This window comes from Myotis davidii, unplaced genomic scaffold, assembly GCF_000327345.1.
Source record: "Myotis davidii unplaced genomic scaffold, ASM32734v1 scaffold201, whole genome shotgun sequence".
In the NCBI taxonomy this organism is placed as follows: domain Eukaryota; kingdom Metazoa; phylum Chordata; class Mammalia; order Chiroptera; family Vespertilionidae; genus Myotis; species Myotis davidii.
The window spans coordinates 4721593-4745723 of NW_006297819.1; the positions used below are offsets into that span (position 1 = coordinate 4721593).

General features: G+C 44.6%; 1 protein-coding gene across 1 annotated transcript in view; it reads left to right on the top strand.

Annotated features, from left to right (window-relative positions):
• Positions 1-975: 975 nt before the first annotated feature.
• Positions 976-24131, top strand: part of DRD3 (dopamine receptor D3) — a 44511-nt gene continuing 21355 nt past the window's right edge. The window contains exons 1-3 of the mRNA XM_006773592.1: positions 976-1404; positions 8672-8975; positions 19775-19887. Coding sequence (XP_006773655.1) covers positions 1274-1404; positions 8672-8975; positions 19775-19887 — 548 coding nt within the window. The 5' untranslated portion in view covers positions 976-1273. The remainder of the gene's footprint in view (positions 1405-8671; positions 8976-19774; positions 19888-24131) is intronic.

Consider the following 24131-nt stretch of genomic DNA (forward strand, 5'->3'; position numbering starts at 1 on the left):
AATTAAGATGTCTAGATTCAAATCTTGGCTAGCTGTGACCTTCAAAGTTTATTTTAACCTCTCTCAGCTCAGTTTTCCTATCTATAAACTAGTGATGTAAAAACAGTACCTACCTTTGAGGGTTACTGAAACTATTAAAGGAGGGAATGCATTAAAATGACTAGCTAATAGCACATGCTCAATAAGTGCTGGTTGTTAGTAGCAGCATTTAGAGCTCGTTGCTGCTGCCTCTTTCTCAGCCAGCAGAGGTCCCCATCACAGTCACACTGAGGCTGGCTTCCCCATGACAGTCTATACTGCAGCTGGCAAGCACATCCCCTGTCGTCAGAGAAAGCTGTGAAAGAATTAACACTCTGTCTGAAGGAAGAAGAAATCAAAACAAGAGAACAGGGAATAGTTAAGGTTCCATGGTAAATGTTATGTGAACAGGTGACTGACCATGAGTTAAGACTGCCTAAGTTCTAGTGCTGCTTCAGAAACAGACTTTCATCAGTATCATCCTTAGTTGCATCTCACTTTAGCCAGTTCCAAAGTTGAGTTAATAAACATTACTCACATCTACCCCCAGAAGAGCAGTAAGAATGAATTGGCAAATATTTCTGTTAAGTTCTATGAAAAAAAAAGTGCTGCTAAATGAACATTTAACATTTCTCACAGTATTAAGCTTATTTCATCTCTAGCACATTATATTCCACGCCTCGGTTTTTCTTCCACTGTAATATATTTTCTTTAACCTCCTTTTCCCACACAGGCTTACACCTCCAAGTTCAATTATTCTGTCAGTTGTGTTTTAAATTGTACTGATTTCTGTTAACCACTTGTGGTACGAATTTGTTGATCTGTTCTTTCTGCTGAACGAATCATCTTCACACCCACCAAAAGCTGGAACGGCAATTAAACTAAAGAAGATGAAGACATTAAAGCATAGAAGGAAAGACAGTGGGAAAGTGGGATTAAGAAGAGCCCTGAGGGGAAAACACACATGTGCTGAAAAGCATAGCACGGAGCAGATAGGGGCATAGAAGGAAGAGTAGAGCAAGGTAGAAAAAGGATCCTTCATCTACCTACTACCCCTCTTTCAGCACCAAGGACAGAGGCTCTAAGGGCTGCCCCAAGCAACAGTCAGTTTAGGGTCCCTCCCAAATCTTCCACAGAAAACGGATGCACTCAAAAGCAGCTATGACACATGCAGTAAGGTCTATTGGGGAAGCTGGAAAAGCAGCACGCAAGTGATGTCACCTTAGAGGCAAAATGGGTGATTTTCTTTCTGTTCATGTCCACAGTCTCTGTGTCTTGGGAAAGGCAAAGTTTGCTTTGCTTGGGCATGTCTGCTGTCAGTAAATGGCTACAGGAGCTGAGGTGCCTAAACTTCACAGTCGTCAGAAATCAAAAGAAATCTTCAGGGTAAGTAGTTTTTCTTTTTGTTCCTACTTTAATACGCAGTGTTTTTCTGGAAGGTTATTTAATCAGTTTGGGGTTCTGTGGTTCTCTAAGAATAGGCATTGAAACTCTGTACTCTCTCTTAAAAATCTAAAATCCTGAGGAAACTGATTGTATTTTTTTCTCATTTGGGGGGCAGTAGAAATCTGTCCTCTTCCCCCCCCGCCAGAAAAAAATTAGATCCTCATGGGTTCTAGAAGCTAAACCAAGGCAGAATTAAAAGATGGAAAATAAAAAAATAAAAAAATCTGTTACTATTCCTGGGGTTTGTATGAAAGTTGATTGTATTCCTCTTAATAGTGTTACTTAATTATAAGGGTCTGTTATTTTCAACTCCCCCAATTCAGCACCCTGGTAATCCAGGACTGAGGGTCTGGAGAGGCACTGTTTTCAATGGTCTATTTAAAGCACGGCTCTTTCCAAGTCAGAATTCAATTATTCCCAACAGAGATATGCAGTACTTGAGATGATGATTGTGTATGTTTTCTGTAATGACGGCATATAATTTTGAGGGTATTGTTGCTGTTTAATTGTGGGACTTTCATTACTTACTGTAGCTTATTGGGTCAATGGAAGTTGTTGCAATTAGGCATTTGTTCCAGTTTAATCAAACACCATTAAAATGTATGCACAAATAATAGTGCTGCAATAGCAAAGTGGAACTTGTATTTTAAATGTATTCTGCATACCAGTTTGTACTTTATAGGTGAAGTTCTTTGTTTACTAATAGTAAAAGATCAGTAGGATGTCCATCCCTGGATAAAAGTAAAGAATTGCTGCTTGACATAGCATTGGTTGGATCTCTTGTAGCCAAGGAGAAGCAGATACAATATGAGAGTCTTACTCAGACACTTGTTTACTTATAGCTGAACATTTTCAAGGGTCTGCATGGTTAACAGTGAGTGGGAATGTGGAGCAGAGAAAATACTGACAGTATCCAAATGAATATCTGATATTAAAGCATCTATACAGAAGGCTGCTATGATGAAATATGAATTAGAGCAAATACTGAACAGATTTTACTCAATATTAAATTCAATTTCTAATGCATTGAAGTTTGTCATCAATTAATATTTGCTCATTGATTGACTGATACATTGATTTCCCGATTTTATCTCTAATTAGAATGATAGGGTGCTCAGTCCTTAGTGGTTGTGATGAAAAGTGAGGATGCTCTTTGCTTTCCTGAGCAGGTTTAATTAGGGGGAAAGCATATTACCTTAGCTCTGAGATCTCAGTAACCAGCTATGGTTTTTCTCTGTACATTTGCCAATAATGTAAATGTGCTCACATATGTAAATATGCTATGTATTTCAATACACTTGTGAATATTCATTAGGAAAATAAACTAGGCTGTAATTTTCAAGAATAAAATGCCATACAAATGCTAAAGACTACATTTAGTAATAATGACAATGTAACTCCCACTGTTGCTATGTGCAGTGTGCACCTGCATTGACTTCACTGAGCTGGGTCAGGTGATGTGCACAAGAGACTCTTAAAGGGGGAGGTTTTAAAATTAGTCCCCACTTCATTGTCTCTCTCACCCCAACAGTGGGTAGTGAAGAACATAAACTCTGGAAGCAGACAGCTCTTAGGTTGAATCAGCTCCATCATTTACTGATGTACAACTGCAGGAAGACACTTAACCTTTCTGTTACTTTCTCCATCTATAAAAATGGGGATAGCAATAACACCTACTTCCTTTATCGGGTTGTTGTGAGGTTTAAATATGATAATGCTTATAAATATTAGCTATAATTATTAACTTTTAAGGCAATATGGCAAGTCCACATTGAAGCCCAGAACCAAAAATATCTCTGGAGACTAGAGGTCAGAATGTAACTGAGACCCTAGCTGGTAGCTCAGTTTGTTGGAGCATCACCCAGATGCAGCAAGGTTGAGGGTTTGATCCCTGGTCACGGCACATACAAAAATCAACCAATGAATGCATAAGTGGGTAGAACAACAAATTGATTCTCTCTCTCTCTCTCTCTCTCTCTCTCTCTCTCTCTCTCTCATAAAACTAATAAATTAAAATTTTTAAGAATGTAACTGAGTAAAAGATTAGAGGCAGCAAAGAGATCCATGATACAAGTGATTTGGCCATGGAACCTGCCATCTAGGTGTTTTGTTCCAGGTTTAGGAAAACCATTTCTACCTGTAAATGACTGCCACATCAATTTCACTTCCAGCATAGACATTAAATAAGTCATGAGTTTTAGATTTAAGGAAACCAGAGATCAAAGCTGTGCTCAACGTGGGCCTCCACACATTGTGTAATCTTGAAAAAGTTACTGAACCTCTATCTCTCAGTGTTTTAACCTATAAAAGGAAGATATCAATATCTATCTTCAGGTGGCTATATGCATTAAAATGAGATAATATGTGGAAAGTACTAATGTTTGGCACACAGTAGCAGCCGTAAGTGGCAGCGACTATTGTCTTCAGGAGGAGGTTGAGAACTAAAGGTGTTTGGTTTGGGTTTTTTAACTCAATAGCCTTAAGGAAAGAAAAAATATTATAATCCTGAACATCTTAATAAGTATCTTCCTAACAAATTCAACAGGAGCCTGGTATGGAACCAGGTGCCAAAGAGGCACCCCACAAGTGTCTCAGGCAGACTGTAGCTCAGAACTGAGGTATTGAATATCAGCAAAGCAGGACATATGGCAGAGCTGATGGGGGCGTGACCACTCTCTGTCCCTCTGCTTTTTAAAGATTATGCCCTCACTCTAAAAGATGCTAAAATAAACTATAAAGACCAAGATTAGTCAATACTTTGTAAGAAATTCAAAGGCTTATTAAAATTTGTAAGTGGTGTTATATATAATGAATCCAAAAGAGTAAAACCAACAGTAATCTTCTAGTCCTTGCCTTCTCCACTTTCTCACCTCCCATCCACTCTTCACTGCTCACACTCTTTGCTGAGGTCATCAGTAATCTCCTAATTTCCAAGTCCATTAGATACTATGCAATTGTACTTTATTTGATGACCCCTTTACTTAGTCCCACTTTTACTTTAACAATAATAGCTGCAATATTTCAAATGCTATGTGCCAGACATTATGCTAGAGCAGCCGTGGGCAAACTACGGCCCATGGGCCGGATCCGGCCTGTTTGAAATGAATAAAACTATTTTTAAAAAAAAGACCGTACCCTTTTATGTAATGATGTTTACTTTGAATTTATATTAGTTCACACAAACACTCCATCCATGCTTTTGTTCTGGCCCTCTGGTCCAGTTTAAGAACCCATTGTGGCCCTCGAGTCAAAAAGTTTGCCCAACCCTGTGCTAGAGCCATGATTCTCAATGGGGAGAGCAATTTTACCCCAGAAGGGACAATTGAGAATGTCTGGAGACATTTTTGGTTGTCACAATTTAAGAGAAGGGAAGTGCTCCTGTCATCCAGTGGGTAGATGTCAGGAAAGCTGCCAATCATTCTAGGACAGATGCTCAAGCCAATCCTTCTCAACAAACTCAATAGTTACAAGCCTTTGCATCTATCATTTTATTTGATTATCATAATAACCCTGTGGAGTGGATATGATTATTCTCATATCGCTGATGAGGAAACCAGGCTATCATTAGGAATTACTTAGAGATTGATTATTAAGTTAATGAATTCTCTAGGCTCTTTGCTTCTCCTACCTGAGACCAGTTTACTATCTGTTAGCATATCTATCAGAGGGAGAAAGAAAGGAGAAAGCCCAACCAAGCTCTGTGTTATATAAGCTATGCTGGTTAAAAAAAATTCTAAGGACTGAGGAAGTTGAAACAATTAGCTGAGAAATGGGGAGTAATCTAGCATCTCACTCATTTTCTGCTTTCATCTCCCACACCCGCAACTCATCAGGAGCTGCTGGACAACCTGCTGCTATAAAGAATCAAAGACCGGAGACCGTACAATGCAAAATAAATAAATAAATCCGAAATCTTTGCAGTTGTGGGTCCAACATCAGGCTCAGAATTGATTTTCAGAGTTGAAGGTTTTTCTTCGCATAATTAGTCATTGACATTCAGCTGTACTATTTTTAATTAGCTGTCAAACCTCGGCGGAGTAAAATGTCCAGCAAGGTGGTAACAAATAGCCCCAGGTTTCCTCGTCCCTCTTACCTGACAAGTGAGACGAGGCAAAGACATTAGCCAACCACAGACCCCAGGAAAGAGTGATTTCTGGTCACTGCTTTCCAAGGTGGCCCCACTGCAGACGGAAAGACTTTCTGGGCCTTAGCCTGCCTCAAAGGTGAAAATATCCTTAACAATCAGAAAGCATTGTATTTTTCCAAAAGCTCTTGGCAGCAGCAGTGCTATCTCCAGGATAACAGCTGCCCTTCTCCAAATAATGAGAAAATTATAATTATTATCAAAAATTATTATTATGCTTTAAAATATATCAAGTGCAAACAGTGTGCCAAAATAAAGAACAATTACTTTGAACAAGTCTCTGAATTTGATCCGAGTCGGCCTCCCCTTATAATCATTTATTCATTTTAACACTTACACATTCCAGACTGAAATATGAGGTAGGAAATGACAGCCATGATTAGGCCAATCTCCTAATCAAAGCAGAGCTGCGGATATCAGGAGTGGTATCCACCAGCCCCTACCTCTCTAGGGTCTGGAAAAGAAGTTCCCATGGAGGCCCATATGCTCCATGTCTAATATTTTAGCCATAACCAACAAACCATTGAATAAAATGTTTCATCCTTCTGCCTTGACAAATATGGTTCCCTAATCTGAAAGAACAAGTTTGAATTTAACATTCCTGGGCCCTTAAGAGTTCCATACAAAATGTTCGAGGGCAAGAAAAGCTGTCCCCTTCACCCATCCTGTCCCAGGGACTCTGTCCTCCTCTCTCCCCACCTCAGGCTACACCCAAACAATTCATCTGAGCTCCCAAAGAGCTACCACATGAACCCAGGACCCCACATATACCTGGCACCATCTACGCTCAGGGCGACAGATCCAGAAAATACCGGTGCTGGCCTAGAAACAGTCTCTAAGCAGCTTGGGCTGAGAATTCTGCGATCTTAGTATGCAGAATATTCTAAAAGGGGAGTGTGGAACCGGCTGGTGTGGCTCCATGGTTGAGCATCAACCTATGAACCAGGAGGTCATGATTTGATTCCTGGTCCAGGTTGCAGGCTCGATTCCCAGTGTGGGGCATGCAAGAGGCAGTTGATCAATGATTCTCTCTCATCACTGATATTTCTATCTCTCTCTCTCCCTTTTCCTTCCTCTATGAAATAAAAAATATATATATTTAAAAAATAAAAGGGGAGTGTGGGCTCTTGATGGACCTGCTCCTTGGTGCTCTGGGAGGGTGTGGTCTCATTGGGGGGAGGATGTGACCAGATGGAGTCCAGAGTAGGAGCCTCTAAAGCACAAAGCCTGGGGCCAGAGCCCCTCTTGCCCAGGTCTCAGGTCCGTGCTATAGGCTGCAGTCTTCCCCCAGCACGTGGTTGTAATGCTCTGCTACTCTTGGCACACAGGCATTCCCATAGTTTTCTTCAGGACATGGTGACTCTTGATCCCCACAGAGACACAAACTTGGCTCTACTTGCCCTGGGGGCCCCAACAAGCTGATGTCAAGAGGGCAGCTGATGGGCTCTGATGCCTTTCCCACTCTAAGTCCAAAGTCCCCACAGTTTGAGGACTGGCTTTTCCCAGTGGGATAGTAACATGAAAGTTGTTATGGCTTTCAGATGCCAAGGACAGCATTGGGAGAATTAAAAGGCCTGTGTGCTAGTTCTACCACTAATAAACTGTGTCACTTAAGACATGTCATTCATCTCTGTGGGTCTCAATTTCCCTGTTTGAATAATGAGAGCATTGGACTAGGTCAGAGGGTGAATGGGGGTGGTGCATGAGTCACTGGCCCACGGATGTGGGATTCGTGGTGGATTAGGGCAGTGGGGGGAGGGGGGACTTCATAGGGCTTAAACACTCCTCTAATTGGAAACCAATCTTTAAAATTAGGTTTCAAATGAAATTCCACACATGGAGCCTCTAGACTCCACTACTCTTGAGGTTTTCTCTCCCAGCCCTCCTAAGCCCTATGTGAGATACCAGAGAGAGACTGGGAGATTGAAGGAAGTTGAGGGAGACAGAGGGAGGCAGAGGAAATGGCAAATGGGAGCAATAGAGGATGGGAGGGAGGAAACAAGGACAGGGGGGTGGGAAGCTAAGAGAAACAGGCCAGGAAAAGAAAAAGAGCTAACACCTATACCGCTTTCTACATGTCAGATTTGGTTTTCAATGTCTTACATATAAAACAGCTCCTTTAATCCTCACAAAAACCCCACGGGATGGGTCCCATCATGTCCCCCACTTTAGAGGAGGACCATGAAGCTCAGAGAGGTAAAGTAACAGAGTCAGGAAGTGGTAAGGCTGGGATTCTAATTCCGCACCAGCTCCCCATCTTACTCAGCCCTGCACAACCTCTCAACCTCATGCCCTTCCAAATGCCCCTGCCTCATTTGCTTCAGCCACACTGGCCTCCCTGCTGTCCCTCCCCTATGCCAACATCTTGTCTTTTTACCTGCTGCTCCTTCTGCTTGGACGACTCTTCCCCCAGAACTCTGCACAGTCAGCTTCCTTGGGTATCCAGGTCTTGACTCAATTGTCGCCTCCTCTGTGAGGGCTTGATTACACTGATTAGAAATTGCCCTCAGATACCCTACTCACACATACTCCTCTCCCTCTCCTTACCCCTTCCCTGATTTACTGTTCTCCAAAATACGCACTACATCTTTTATTTATCCTGTTTATTAGTCTTTTCCTCCTGAATGGAAGCTTCAAGATGGCAGGAATTTTTTTTTAATCCTAACCTGAGGATATGTTTTTATTGATTTGTTTGTTTTTATTGATTTTTAGAGAGAGAGGAAGAGAGGGAGTGAAAGATAGAAAGAGAGACATGTGAGGGAGAAACATCAATCAGTTGCCTTCTATACACGCCCCCACTGGGGGATCAAACCTACAATCTAGATATGTGCCACAACATTTTGGTGTATAAGACAACACTTCCAACAAGCTGAGCCACCCAGCCAGGACAAGAGGGCAGGTATCTTATTTTGCTCATTTCTGTATTTCCAGTGCTTAGAACAGTGCTTGTCATATAGAAAGTGCTCAATAAATATTTGTTGAAACAATAATCAGATTATGTATGCAAGCAGCCCAGCTCCAAAAAGTCTGATTTTACCAACATTGTTTTCTGCCTCCTCCCAGGATACCATTGGGGTCGCTGCTCTCCCTCTGGGCTATGGCGCCACTGAGTCAGCTGAGTGGTTACATCAACTCCACCTGTGGGACAGACAACTTCACGGGGGCCAACCAGACTCGCCCGCATGCCTACTATGCCCTGTCCTACTGTTCGCTCATCCTTGCCATTGTCTTTGGCAATGGTCTGGTGTGTGTGGCTGTGCTGAGGGAACGGGCCCTGCAGACCACCACCAACTACCTGGTAGTGAGCCTGGCTGTGGCAGACTTGCTGGTGGCCACCTTGGTGATGCCCTGGGTGGTGTACCTGGAGGTGAGTGAGCTCAGGTTCCAGCTGCCCATGTGACTGTGTTTGTCCTTGTCTTCCTTGAGCTCCTGGCCTTCTGGGCTCAAAATGCTCCCTTCTGGGACCTGTGGTCTGGGGAAGGAAGGAGAGCTCCTGACCTCCCTTTCATGAGGGAGCTGAAGATTTTGAGAATAGTCATTATCCAGCATCACTTGCATACGTCAGAACCAGGGAGCTGGGAGTAAGTCTATTCCCAGGTCTCCAGTATCCAGGTAACCAGATTTGAGTGATGGGACTCATCTTTAAAATGCATGAAGTTGACTCTCCAAACCAGGCATGTCTCAAAGACAGGAGGGGTTGGGGAAGATAGTCAAAAGACACCTTCATCAGTACATAGGAGTGAGAGTGTGCAGGAGGGATTCAGGAGAAGGTGGGGGGCAAAAGGAATTATAGAAAAAAATGAATGAATGAGGAGAAGAAGTCTGCAAATAGATCAGACTTCTTTAGATGGTTCAGCTGCCCTCAGACTTAGTTCTTTCTTCCTGGATATCAGCTCTCCACAGACTGCTGCCGAAGGAACAGACCAAACCTTCAAAATTGTGTATATACATATATATTTAAATACTAGAGGCCAGGTGCACAAAATTCATGTGGAGGTGGGGTGGGTCCCTCAGTCCGATCTGCACCCTCTCCAATCCGGGAGTCCTCAGGGGATGTCCTACTGGCCTCCAGTCTGCCCTCCCTCTGCAAGAGGCAACTGGGCTGACCAGGGGAAGGTGCCACCCCCATCACCCCACTGCTGCTGCCACTGCCGTCCGCCACAGGCACCAAGGTGTTTTCATCAACACAGACTCCGGTCCCTTCACCACGAAAAAATGACAACTTTCTTTAGGCATTTTCAAGATGTCTCTTTTATAGGATATGACATTGCTTTCTTTCTTTCTTTTTATCCTCACCTGAGGATATTTTTCCATTGATTTTTAGAGAGTGTGGAAGAGAGAGGGAAACATCAATGTGAGAGGGACACTTTGATTGGTTGCCTCCTGCATGAGCCCTGACCTGAACCCCGGCCAGGGAGGAGCCTGCAACCGAGGTATATGCCCTTGACCAGAATCAAACCCGGACCCTGCGGTTGGCAGGCCAAGGCCCTATCCACTGAGCCAAACCAGCTAGGGCAGGATATGACATTTCTTAGCCCCTCCAGCAGCGGACCTTCGTTTTTTTCTCCCATGAGTGTGGTGGAAAAACCCTAGATCACCTTCTTGGATTCTTATTACACAAGTTACCAAGAACACTAAGAGTGGCGTACCAGGAGCTTAGCCAATGAGTGGTAAGAAAAGGTGTTTCCTCTGCAGCTCATGCCCAGAGGTGGGACTGCTGGCGTGCCCTGGCTGGCAGGCCCTGTTCTCAGCAAGAAGGCCTGCTCTTCACCACAGCAGCTTGCAGGCAGACCTTGTTCTCTGTGGGCAGGCCCTGCTCCCTGCTCTCTGTGGGCCTGCACTATCCATGGCTTGCTTCACTGCGCATCACTCCCTTCCCGCCCACCTGTGTGCACAGCCTCCTCCTGAGTGGCCATGACTGTTATGGTGTCCTGGCTAATTTGCATATTATCTCTTTATGTTTTTATTGATTTTAGAGAGAGAGGAAGGGAGAAGGGGAGAGAGAGACATCAATGTGAAAGAGAAACATCCATTGGCTTCCTCCTGCGTGCCCCCTACTGGACATTGAGCCTGCAATCCAGACATGTGCCCTGACTGGGAATCAAACTAGTGCATGGGAGGACGCCTAACCAACTGAGCTACACCAGCCAGGCCTAAATTTATATGAGAGAAGTATTTCTTAAATTTGAAAGTATTTTCATTCAAAAGTGTAAAGTAGAGTCAGGAGGTGATCAAGAGAAAACATCCATTTGCTAACAAAAAAAATCAGGGTGCCTACAACTGTTCAAGAAATAGATATTCTTACCGAGAAAACATGCAATTTACTAAAGAGTTTTCTTAAAGACATCTTAATATACTATTCATATTTCTCCTCTGCACTGTGTATCATTCTAAAGAGGTATCCAATGAAGGATCAAAATGATGCTATGATTAAGAGAAATTAAAATTCATCAAATTAATATCTCAGTTAATATTAATAGTGAAGATGACAGTTAATTAAGTATGACATATCACGGGAGAGCAAAAACCTCCAACATAGACTGCCTAGGCTGGTTTTTGTATTAAAGAATGACTGGGAACTAAAATTAGACTTATGATCTCAACAGGAAGGTATTTAAAAAAAAGAAAGTAACAAAGAAAAGAAAAAGAAGAAAAACAACTAGGATGATTACAAATAGACTTAATGGCTCAAGCAGCAATTTTTAACCATTTTCATCTCATGGTATGCATAGACTAATTACTAAAATTCTGCAGCACACCAAAATTTTTATTGATTTACCAAATTTTTATTGATTTACCAAAAAATAATAATAGTAATAGTAAATACCTACACTTTTTGCTCCAAAGTGACCTTTTTAAAAATCAGGTGCCTACATAAAGATTGCTGGTACCAAGAATTATCAATCAGATGCAACTTTGTTAGGCGACATGACCACTAAGATGCAACTCTATTTTATGACATATATTTATGGTTCGAGACAGGGCATTCACACCAGACGGCTATTGCTCTGTTGGTTGTTGTCATTTTTTTATTTGACAATCTAAGGGAAAAGAGGTCAGTGACCTGAGACATGAATGATTAAATGAATCTTTTCTGCAATGTCTGCATTACATGGTCAATTCCTGCTTCTATCCGTTGCTGCTGTGCCTATTATAACCATGAACTGTTTTTTTAACATTCAATAATAATGAGTTAAAAGCATGTGATATTTCTGTCCAAAAGTGGGCACACTTTAGGTGCTATAACCGAGTGTGGATTAGTAATAATTCAGCACACCACCATCCATCCACCCACCAAAATGTTTCTGTCCATCCCTATACCTTACAAGGATTCTTAAGTCTTTCGGAAAGATGAACGTCAGAAACAAATGCAGGAAGAGGACTTTCAGTCTAATAAGCATTTTAATTGCCCCTGACCAGGGTGTTCGTGTCTGTGACAAGGTCACTCAGGTGTACGCTTTGGCTGTCCATGTGTGATTGCTTCCAGGACTCTGATGAACCATATTAGAAATCTCTGTAGATATTGGTGTAGGGGAGGCATAGTGTGACTTTTCCACACAGATACTACGGCAGCCCCTCTAGCCACACCTGCCAAAAAAGATAATGCCCCCTTCTGCTGAGCGTGAAGGACAACTGAGTCTGCAGAGGGCAGGCGTGAGATCTTGCCAAAGGCTCAGTGAACCCCCTGCAGGTTGGATCTATGTGTTTTCTCCTAAGAAAAGAATTCTGGTGGAGCCCTTGGTCTCCCCTCATGAAAACCAATATGCCCTCTGGTGTAAGCGTTCAGCGATCAAGAGCATGGACCAGCCATAACCGGTTTGGCTCAGTGGATAGAGAGTCGGCCTGCGGACTGAAGGGTCCCAGGTTCAATTCTGGTCAAGGGCATGTACCTTGGTTGCGGGCACATCTCCGGTAGGGAGTGTGCAGGAGGCAGCTGATTGATGTTTCTCTCTCATCGATGTTTCTAACTCTCTATCTCAATCCTTTCCTCTCTGTTAAAAAAAAATCAATAAAATATATTTTTTTTTAAAAAAAAGAGGAGCATGGACCAATACACCTACAATAATAGAAAGAAGATCTGAGGCAGCAGAAACTCTCCACTGAGAAATGGGCTTTAGCGCCTGCATGTGGTCCTTCTCGCTTGCTCCTAGGCTCTCGTCAATGCACCTGAATGTCTCTGCGTCACTCCCTCCAACAGTCCACTCAGGATAGGTGGGGACTGCAAAGGGAAAAAATAGCCATTCACCCTGGCTGGTTTGGCTCCGTGGATAGAGCGTCGGCCTGTGGACTGAAGGGTCCCGGGTTTGATTCTGATCAAGGGCACATGACCAGGTTGTGGGTTCGATCCCTAGTTGGGGCATGCAGGAGGCAGCCAATCAATGATTCTCTCTCATCATTGATGTTTCTATGTCTCTCTCCCTCTCGAGGGAAAAAATAGCCATTCGCCCTGGCTGGTTTGGCTCAGTGGATAGAGCGTCGGCCTGTGGACTGAAGGGTCCCGGGTTTGATTCTGATCAAGGGCACATGACCAGGTTGTGGGTTCGATCCCTAGTTGGGGCATGCAGGAGGCAGCCAATCAATGATTCTCTCTCATCATTGATGTTTCTATGTCTCTCTCCCTCTCCCTTCCTCTCTGAAATCAATAAAAATGTATTTTTTTAAAAAAAATAGCCATTTCCCTAGAGGGGCTCGAAACTTCTCACTAAAGGACTTCACTTAAGTCTAATTGGCCAGAAATGGATCATAAAGCCACTTTTGGCTGAAATGGACAATAGAAAAAAAAGTGAAAATGTGGATTTCATTGAAAAAGATGTGAAGCCCTGGCCGGTTGCTCAATGGTTAGAGCACCGACCCTTGCACCAAAGAGTCTTGGATTGGATTCTCACTTGTGATATTTAATGCACTTATGTAAGAACAGGAAGGCAACCTAAGCAGCCAGGGCAACATCTGGAATATTAAACTCAAAGTGCTTGGGTCACAGGGTGGACAACCTGGGTTGCAGGTTTGATCCCCAGCCCTCTCACATAGATGTTTCTCCTCTCTCTCTCTCTCTCTCTCTCTCTCTCTCTCTCTCTCTCTCTCTCTCTCTCTTCTTAAAATCAATGGGAAAAATATCCTTGGGTGAGGATTAACAAAACAAAAAAGATGTGGAGGCAAGGAATTGCTGTGAGGTAGGCAATGAAATGTCACATATCACATAACATCATGCTTCTGATGGCATTCACTGGGATGAATGTCATTCTGACACAGACTCATGCTATGAGAAAGACTCAGAAATTGGAGTCAGAAGATGTGGGAATTGAGTGTTTAAAACGGAGGTGACAATTATTCTTATCTCACAGGATATGTGTTAGGCTCAACTGTCATTCAATGAGGAAGTGTTTTGGTAACTAAAAAGTGTAATCTCTAAATATCTCAGTTAAGACATGTTTAGTTGTAAGTAAAAGGAAATTTACCTCCAATGGACTTAAACAGTAAACAATGCATTGGCTCTTACACCAGGCACTTTAGAAGTCTGGTGATAAGTGGGCTGCAGGCAGAGCTGGAACAGGGGTCCATCTCCACTTCTCTATGATTCTCTCCGCTCTGTCTTTTTCCATGCGTTGCCTTTATCCATAGGCGGAGAGTAAGCTATAAGCCTCACATGTGCACAACACAAGCAAGAGGGAAAGTCTATGTCCCCAAATTTCTAGTAGATGCGGCAAGACGTGCTTTGATGGAGCTGGCTTGTGGCACATGATTTTCTCTAAAAGAATCACTGAATAGAAAAGTGGGTTTCGCAAAGAAGAGTTCCTTCCGTGGAGCACATCAACTGCTCAGGAACCTCAGGGATTCCCAGTGGAATCTAAGGTCTGTTGGAAAGTGGGAAGGGGATAGTCAGCAAGTCAGCACCATGTGGCTTTCACTGTTATTCTCATCACTAAGGCATTCAGGAGAGTGGGCTTGGGCAGTGTATAAAGGTGAACGCTGACCCTCTGCAGTTTTCTCTGTCCCCAGGCCTAGCAGAGAAGTTTATGAGAAAAGCCATACAGGTGACCTCAGCATAGTTATATTCTAGAGCAGTGATGGTGAACCTTTTGAGCTCGGCGTGTCAGCATTTTGAAAAACCCTAACTTAACTCTGGTTCGTGTCACATATAGAAATTTTTTGATATTTGCAACCATAGTAAAACAAAGATTTATATTTTTGATATTTATTTTATATATTTAAATGCCATTTAACAAAGAAAAATCAACCAAAAAATGAGTTCGTGTGTCACCTCTGACACGTGTGTCATAGGTTTGCCATCACTGTTCTAGAGGGCTCTGGCCTGGCTGTCTCTTTAATTCAGTTTGCAGTATTTTCTCAGAAACTCTTTTCTGTGCCACACCCAATAGCTCTATCTTAGGTTCCCTCTCAAGCTTTTAATTTCCAGCTTTAGAAGCTATCAGCTGTTTGGAGCTTTCCTCTCCAAGCACAACCGTCCCATTTTGTGTGCCACTCAGTTAAGCACCTTTTGTGATGTTTAATGCACTTATATCAGAACAGAAAGGCAACCTAAGCGGCCAGGGCAACATCTGGAATACTAAAGTCAGAGTGCTTGGGTCACAGTGTGGATGGCAGAAAAGACTCAGGCATTCAGTAATGTAGACAAGCGAAAAAGAGCAGGGTGGGTTCAGGCAGGGAGACTCGCCACAGAGAGAGTGATAAGGATCAGAGAGGATGACAGGAAAGAGCAGCTCTGTTTGGGAAGAGGGGAGCCTTGGGGCCTTGTAATGATGTTGATTATTAGAAATAAAGGAGAGTCTGCATTTCAAATGGGCTCCTCTGTGATTTTCATGCACTCCAAACACAGACTGTTGGGTTTACCCACATCTACCAAACTGAAATTTCCAGGGGTGGCCTTGGAAGTGTGTAGTAATTATAACCAGGCCCCCAGCCCCAGCCCCAACCCCAGTCCCACTCCCAAGGGATTTGTGCAGCCAGCCACCATCTGCTGCAACTGACATTTAGGAACTACTAATCTGAAAAACAAAAACACCCATTTCACAGATGAAGGTATTAGAATTCAGAGAAGTAAGCCTCCCATCTTGCCCCACAGCAATCCCCTCTTGCAAAAAAAAAAAAAAAAATCCAAATGTGGCAAACAAAAATAAAATGAAAGAGGCTAATCTGAGAAGTAATTCTATCTTCGCCCTTTGCTGTCCCCTCAAAGCAACTAAAAATCCATCCCTTAGAGCAAGAATTCTTAATCTGGGGGGCCCATCAACTTGGTTGTAAATAAAATTACTTCCTTATTTTCACTAAACTGAAATTTAGCACATCCATCAATTGTGAATGTAGGCATCGACCCACAGCAGAAGAAACCCTTAATATCACCTGTAGAAATCACAGACATTTACACTTTAGGATCGCATTGCAGTTGTTACACCTCAAAGTACCATTTAATTCGTCAGTACTTAGAAAGTATAGGAACTTTGGCCCTGCCACTAGCTCTTGTCATTTAATGCATTATTGAAGAAGCACATAAACTTAAAATACTTTGGTAACTATATTTCAATATAATTAGTATCCTTGGTGATCCATTGTATTTTATTATATGCACGTAAAAACATTCTTCTCAGGAGGGAACGATGAGGCCAAAGATTCCCATAGAACAAAGAATGCTTAAGGAGCCCCGCTTTGGGACAACCATTTCTAAAGACAGTGCCAACACACACACACACACACACACACACACCACACACCACACACACACCCCACACACACCACACACACCACACACACCACCCACACACACCACACACACACCACACACCCACCACACACACCACACACACACCACACACCCACCACACACACCACACACACACCACACACCCACCACACACACCACACACACACCACACACCCACCACACACACCACACACACACCACACACCCACCACACACACCACACACACACCACACACCCACCACACACACCACACACACACCACACACCCACCACACACACCACACACACACCACACACCCACCACACACACCACACACACACCACACACCCACCACACACACCACACACACACCACACACCCACCACACACACCACACACACACCACACACCCACCACACACACCACACACACACCACACACCCACCACACACACCACACACACACCACACACCCACCACACACACCACACACACACCACACACCCACCACACACACCACACACACACCACACACCCACCACACACACCACACACACACCACACACCCACCACACACACCACACACACACCACACACCCACCACACACACCACACACACACCACACACCACACACACACACCACACACACACACATACACACACACTTCATACACACCCTCCAGACCAGCTTCCCAACTTGCCAGGCAATAGGAATCACTCCAGGGACTTAGTATTCTGAGTGGGGCCTGAGAATCATTTTGTTTAGCAAGAGCCTCAGGTGCTTTGGGAAATGCTGCCTTATAATCAGTAAATTGGGGAATGCTGCCGCAGGCTGTGTCTGTTGAAAAAAAAAAAGAAGAAGAAAATCAACAGCCAACTTCTGTACCTGAAGACACTTTGTTGCTTACTCCCACTTTCTGTATTGCCAAAGGGAGCTAGTTATATTCATTAGCAAGTGAGAGTAACACCACCTGGCTGCTCGATTATTCTGAAGTGAGTTATTTATTAGAATTTAGGGGAAAGGTAGAATCATGTCTCTAAAGAGGCTTAAATCAATCAGACTTTTTTCTGCTATAATTTCAAAAATCACTTTACCTTTCGAGTTCTCCCAACACTTTCTACTTACCTCACTGTCAGCACTTATCACTTAGTATTATAGTTATTTTCTTAGTGTCTATCTCCTGGGCCCTCAATTCACCCACACCCATTCACACATTTCTCCCCCTAACATGCACACACTATATTCTGAGGCCCTGGGGACAAAAAAATTGTTTAAGTCATTTGAGTGCACCTACCCAAGCAAAGTATCAGGCACATAATGGGCACTCAATAAACACTGGATGTATAGGTGGATGAATGAGCAAACGGCAGCTCTTCTTCCTCCTATGTTATCAGGATGAAGTTAAATTGTACGTCTCCCAGAACCGGAGTGTTAAGGTGCTGACCTTTGAGAGGCAAAATAGAGTTCTGGTTAATATTAAGGGTTTGAAATGCCAGCTCCTTTTACTAGCAATGTGTTCTTAGGCAAATTGTCCAACTCCTCTCAGTCCCATTTTGTTATCTATAAATTGTAAATGATGTTTACCTCATTGGGTTATTATAACTATGTATATCCTTTGTAAAAAGTATTTCAGGGTGGGAGGAGGTAGAAGAGATTATAGGGGGGATAAATGGTGATAGAGGGAAAAACAAAATAAAATAAAGAGAAAATAAAGTTTTTCATTCTCAGAATTCCTATAAATTCATATTTGGCCTTTATTTATATAGATCCAAATGGTTGAATTAAAAGACAGAAAGTAGCCCCGCTGGCGCTAGCTTAGTGGTTGAGCATCAGCCCATGAATCAAGAGGTCACAGGTTCAATTCCTGGTCAAGGCACATGCCAGGCTGTGGGCTTGATCACCAGTCGGGGGCCTGCAGGAGGCAGCTGATTAATGTTTCTCTCTCATCTATGTTTCTCTCTCTCTCTCCTCGTCCCTTCCTTTCTCTCTAAAATATAAATAAATAAATAAAACATATTTTAAAAATAAAAGAGAGAAAGTAAATCCGCAGCCAAATGAGCAAAAATGATGACTTCAGAGCTAGTTTGGACTTCTCACTGAAGCTTTTAAACAAGGTATCTTTGATCAGAGCATGTCAAAATAGGGTCTGCAGATTACCAAATATAGTGATAAAATCAAATGCTACAGCACCATCTTTAAGCACTATCATTTCAACAATGTCTCCTTTTTTCGTGAGAAGCTACTTCAGAGGCAACTGGACCTATTTTTCCCTCCCGCTTCCTCATAATTAGCCATTGGGCCTGCCCAGCAAGGACGCCCAGCTACAGCCAGGGACACAAAGCTTCACGGGTTTGTCCTTGAGAACTATGATCCCCAAGAATGGCAGCCCTACAGATAGGAAGCTGGCAAAGGAACAAGAGCTTGGCCCCGAGAATGGCATTTGTGGACATTCTGAAAGTGGCAGTCTCCCTGACAGATTGCTCTCGTACAATAAGGTTATATAATTTTTTAATAAAATAGAAATGTGCTAGAATATAAATTAAACTGTCTGTTTTCCTGGCTGTTTACAAGTATTACAGGAAGTTCTGGAGCTTGAAATGTATGGGCAAATGCGTGAGGTCAGAGTCATCCTCACTGATTCTGCGAGTGGTAGGGAGGATCGGGGCCCCTTTCCAATGCCCTAGACCCCGCCTTTCTCCCCACTTCTTGGTGGATGGGACCCGGTGTTGAAGGCAAGCACATTGGCACAGACTTATCTGACACGGGTTTTTAGAGATGTTGCTCCAAGATGCTTTCAAGCTTTAGAACCAGAAGCCAGATAGAATTTCATTTTGGAGTTAGGTTTTATGAAAAGCGTGTTCGCTGCTTATTTCCTGGGTCTAGGGTGAGCTCTCCACCGGTCGGAGGGCTTCAGAGAGGCAGCTTTGGCACAGTGCGCACCTCCGGCAGCACCCCACACTCATTTGCTACCAGCTATGCATCTATGGGCCTATCACTGAACCACATGAGCTTCCGTGGCCTCCTGAGTTTGAACTCAACCAGTGATTCTCAAATTTTGGTGTGATTGGGGGCGGGGGGCGCGAGGGGAGTATTGATTTTAAAATGAAGACCCATGGGCCCCAGCTCCAAAAAGTCTAACTCAGGAGGTCTAGGGAAGGGTTCAGAAATCTTCATCTCTAAAGAGTTCCCCACTGTAGGCCACAGTTGAGAAACGCTGAACTAATTGATTTGGAGGACCCTTCCAGCTCTAACCTTCTAACATTCTGTGATGTCGCCCTTTCTTGTGTGTGACCAATCTTGGGCAGCCTGTCACTCCCTTGCTGTCAGCCTGCCCTAGGTAATGACGATGTACCAACAGGGAGGGCATGTCAGTGTCTGTAGGGGGCAGCCTCGGGAAGACATCGAGTTGGTTGGGTTGTGTCCCTTTGCTGGGGGAGGAGCACTAACATCCTTGTCTCTGATGCCAGGTGACAGGTGGCGTCTGGAATTTCAGCCGCCTTTGCTGTGATGTTTTCGTCACCCTGGATGTGATGATGTGTACAGCCAGCATCCTGAACCTCTGTGCCATCAGCATCGACAGGTAGGGCTGGGGTCCCCGCCCTGGCTGAGGAGAGGGGTGGGCTGGACCTGGTGGGGAGGCTGTTCTTGCTGTACTGGAGACACAGGCCTGGCATCTGAGGGCACTGGGTCACTGCCAAGGAGAACTTCCCACTGGGACATGCTTTCCTCTTTTTCTTTTAAACTCTGGCTGTGGGTGAAAAGAAACCCCTGTGACAGGAGAGGAATGGTTGTTCTGTCAGCTTTTGTAACCTTGCCTTTCCCCCAGGTCACTAAAGAAGAGTCTGCTTTTGCTTTCCACCATCTTTGGGGTTTTGTGATTCCTAATGGGAGAAGGGAGGCGGGGAACAGGATGAAAGGTGAGCTGATTTGGGTGGGGAAGACAATTTCCTGTTACTATTTTGTTTGGTTTGGGTAAAAGGAGGACAGAAAGGAGTCTTTTGTGTGGTTTCTGGACATTTATTACATAAATGTGATATTTACAGAAGTAACAGCCAGCCTCCGGTTTGCTGTATCATCACCTCCGCCACTAAATTCTTATACTGCTCCCTGCTGTGTCTATTCCAGTGCCTTGGACAAAGAATAGTAAACTGAATTCAGTGGCCCCTGCCTGAGCGTAGCCAACGCTTATATCACAAATACACATCTTCAGAAAGGACAGGAGAGAGTGGGAGAAGGTGAGCCTTGGAGGGGGAGGGAAGAGCTGCAGAAAGAGAGCTTCTGAGAGGCCTGGGACAGCCCCCTCCCAGCCTCCTACTTCCTGACCTTACTGTCTACCCGCTTGAGAATGCGCCTGTGCACTCCATCCTCACACACTCACATGCGGCTGGTGGGGGAGGCTGTGCAGGTTGTGCCTTGCGCACGGGTGTGGGGACCGAATTCGACCAGTGCTTCACTTGCCAAGCCTGGAGTCCGCCAGGAGAGGGTGCCTGTTCTCATTTGCACGAGAGCACCATTTGCCCGCAGCAGCCACGCTTAACAAACACTTTTGTTTTCACCACTGAAGACACAACCAACAACAATAAGCCTTGAACCGGTTTCTGTCCCGAGCAGGAAAACTCCCAGAATGCATAGCACTCACCTACCTAAAACCGGAAGCTGCTTACACCTTGGACCCCAGTGGAGGAGGATGCTCCTTTCCCGGCTTCAGTTTCTATATGACCAAATCCTCGCCAAACCTCCAACTGGGGCCTCCTTTCTAGTCTAGGAATGAAAACCTGTCTTGGAGAAACCGTCTCCATTCTCCTCCACTGCGGTTTGCGGCGCAGCGTGTTCATTTCTGTTCGTGTGTCACCACAGAGCTGGCCAATTCATTAAAAATGCAGTCCTAAAGGTCTCCACACAATGCTAGTCACCAGTCTGACACACTGACCCAATGGATTCAGCATTTTTTGGTCATGAAGCCCTGGTCTGTAATGACAGGGGAGCAGGAGATAGGAAAGAAAGGGAAATGTTGAAAGCGTTTTTGAAAGCAAGGAATACTATTGTCATTAGGTCCTTAGGCATAGCTCTAATGCCTAAGAATTGGATTAAAGCCGCCTTTTCTTCTCAACAAAGCAGAGTGGGTGAGCACAAGGCCCCACCCCCTTGGCTCCTTGCCTCCCAGGGGCCACATCCTAGGTCGGAACAAACTTGGGGAAGGGGCTGAGAAAGTGTCAGAGGAGAAGGACACGATGTGAGCGGGGAGAATGCCAGTCCCCCTCGAGAAGCCCGGGAATAATGCAACCAAATGCATTCACGGGGCGTCCTTTAAGTGGCTCTCAAATGGCGCCCATCACACAGGCAGCCTCTGCGTCCTTGTGGGAGCACAATAGGTACCAGATGGGTCACAGGCACCTTGGAGCTTTAGTTTGCATCTAAATAAGCACTTTATATCTGCAAAGAGCTTTCCAATCATTTGCAAGAAGCGTTTTTTCTTCAACAATTCCATGAGGGGAGTCCACAGAACTAAAGATTTATTGAGCCCCCTGTCTGAAGAAATAAAAGGGGGTGAAAAGAAGCCCTCACAGAGCTCTGGGGCTCATTAAACCCAGGCCCTCCACCAGCCTGGCCTCCCACCTCCCCCACCGCCAGCTTCCTCAAGAGGCACCATCATCGGTTCCCCCACGCACACCTCCACCCTGAGACGAGGCTTTATTTTAGGCGGAGGTTGAATTCTGGGAGGATCTTGAGACCTTCAGAGTGACAAGCCCACAAACCCATCACAGAATTGGGACTCAGAAAAGGCATACAGTTTAGTTCATTTGTGCAGAACTGCTACATGCTTGCACCGAGTCCTACAGCCTTTTACTCAGGTCTGGAGCTAGAACCTGAGTGCCCCAATTCCCTGCCAGCACCTTTCCTTGGTGGAGGTGGGGAAGGGGCATCCTGGGAGGGGCCTCTGGCTACACCAGCAGCCCAGCTCTATCAGTGCTATTTCCCTGGAGTAAACAGGCAGAGTGCCTATGTCTTTAATGCCCTGGCTACCTCTGTGCTCATCCTAATTTGCCTGATGATAACAGCAACAATAAAAAATAGCTACTATTTATTTAGCATGTACTATGTGCCAGGCACGACAAGCTTTTCATTATGGCTAACCCTCACCACACCCTGGCCAGGTAGGTGTATAATCCCCAGTTTCCAAACAAAGATGCTGCAGCTAGACTGTGTAGATAAGCTTGCCCAGGTCACACAGCTGGCAGACACAGGACCAGGGATCCCATCAGCCTCTTGCTCATCTGCACTTGAGCAGATGTGCTTAGCCACACTGTGGGGCCCTGGCTCAGGGGCCACCCTGCCTGCCTGCAAATCCTGGCCCTACCACTTAACAGCAATCCGACCTTGGGCAAGTCAATTAACCTCTCTGGGCCTCAGTTTGCTTATCTGTTTAGCATAATAGCAAAATGTTGATATGAGGATTGAGTGAGTTGATATTTGTAAAGTACTTCATACAGTTGCCTAGCACCTAGAAAGTGCTATAATGCTTGCTTGTTAAATGAATAAAATGTTCCCTAAAAATCAAGAATAAGGGGCAGACACCAATAAATTAACTGATATGAACATTCACAGGTCCCTTGGGCTTGCACAATAATGACAATTACAGTACGTACTACAGTACTGGCTTTTGAATATTTAATATGTACCAGGCATTGTGCTAAAAAGCAAACGAACAACAACAGAGAAAAAAAAAACCCTTCACGTTCACTACGTATAAGAGCCCTATGAAGCAATCATTCTCCCCATTGTACAGATGAGGAAGATAAGTCTTAGAGACGCACGGTTAGGTAGAAGAACTGAAATTTAGACGCTAGTCGATATGTTTTCGACGCCCACTGACTTAACCACCTTGCACACTGCCCGTGTTCAGGCCACGCCAGAAAGAGTCCAAAGAATTAGGAGCTCAAACACCAGGGGAGAGGGCCTGGCGAGGGAGCGGCAGGGACAATGCAGCGTCTGGGGAGCAGGCTGGGCCGGGAACCCCGAGGTGAGCGCAGCGGACCAGCGTTCAGAGGCGGCCCTGGGCTGGCCTCCTGCTGCATCCAAGCCCAGCCCTGCCCGTGCCTGCGGTCGGTCATCTGCGATCGATTTGGGAGGAGATCAGAAGCTGAGCAGCCTGTTAGGTGGGAATTCAGGGCCCCTGCAGGGCTCTAGGAACCAGGGAGCTGAGCTCTGCCTCCCTTCCCACTGGGCCTCGAGAGCCCCCAGGTGAGCAATGAACTTCTCACCCGGCGGAGCTGGCGGAGTTCTTGCTGCATTATGGTGCCCTCCGATGGCGGATTCCGGAACAGCCTCTGTGTCTCAGTCCCTATGGGAAACCCTGGAGGCAAGTTTGGGGGCCTCATTTATTCTAAATGTTTAATCATGTTTAAAAAATAATTAGAAAAGAGTGTAATGTAACCATGGTAAATGTAGTCTCATCTCTCACTTCTTACCCAAGTTAGCCAGAAGTTAACAAGGTATTTTCCCTAGTGCAGGCTTTCTCAAACTTGTCTAATCATCCTTGCTTGCTTGTTAAAAATACACATACCTGGGTTCCACTCCAGAAACAATCAAAATACCCAGGGATGTGTCCTGAGAACAAGCATTTTAACAGAACCCCCCAGGCAAGTGATAGAATCCAGTTCACTGGGGAAACTCAGCTCTGGACATAAGTACAAGCCACCCTTTGAGCCACCTTTCCTGAAGGCCTCAGAGTTGGGAGACCTGGCTCTGCCACAACCGCAGGTTCATCATGTAGCCTCTCTGTGTCTCTCACTCCAATGTTAAAATGGAGCTAGTGTTCCCTAC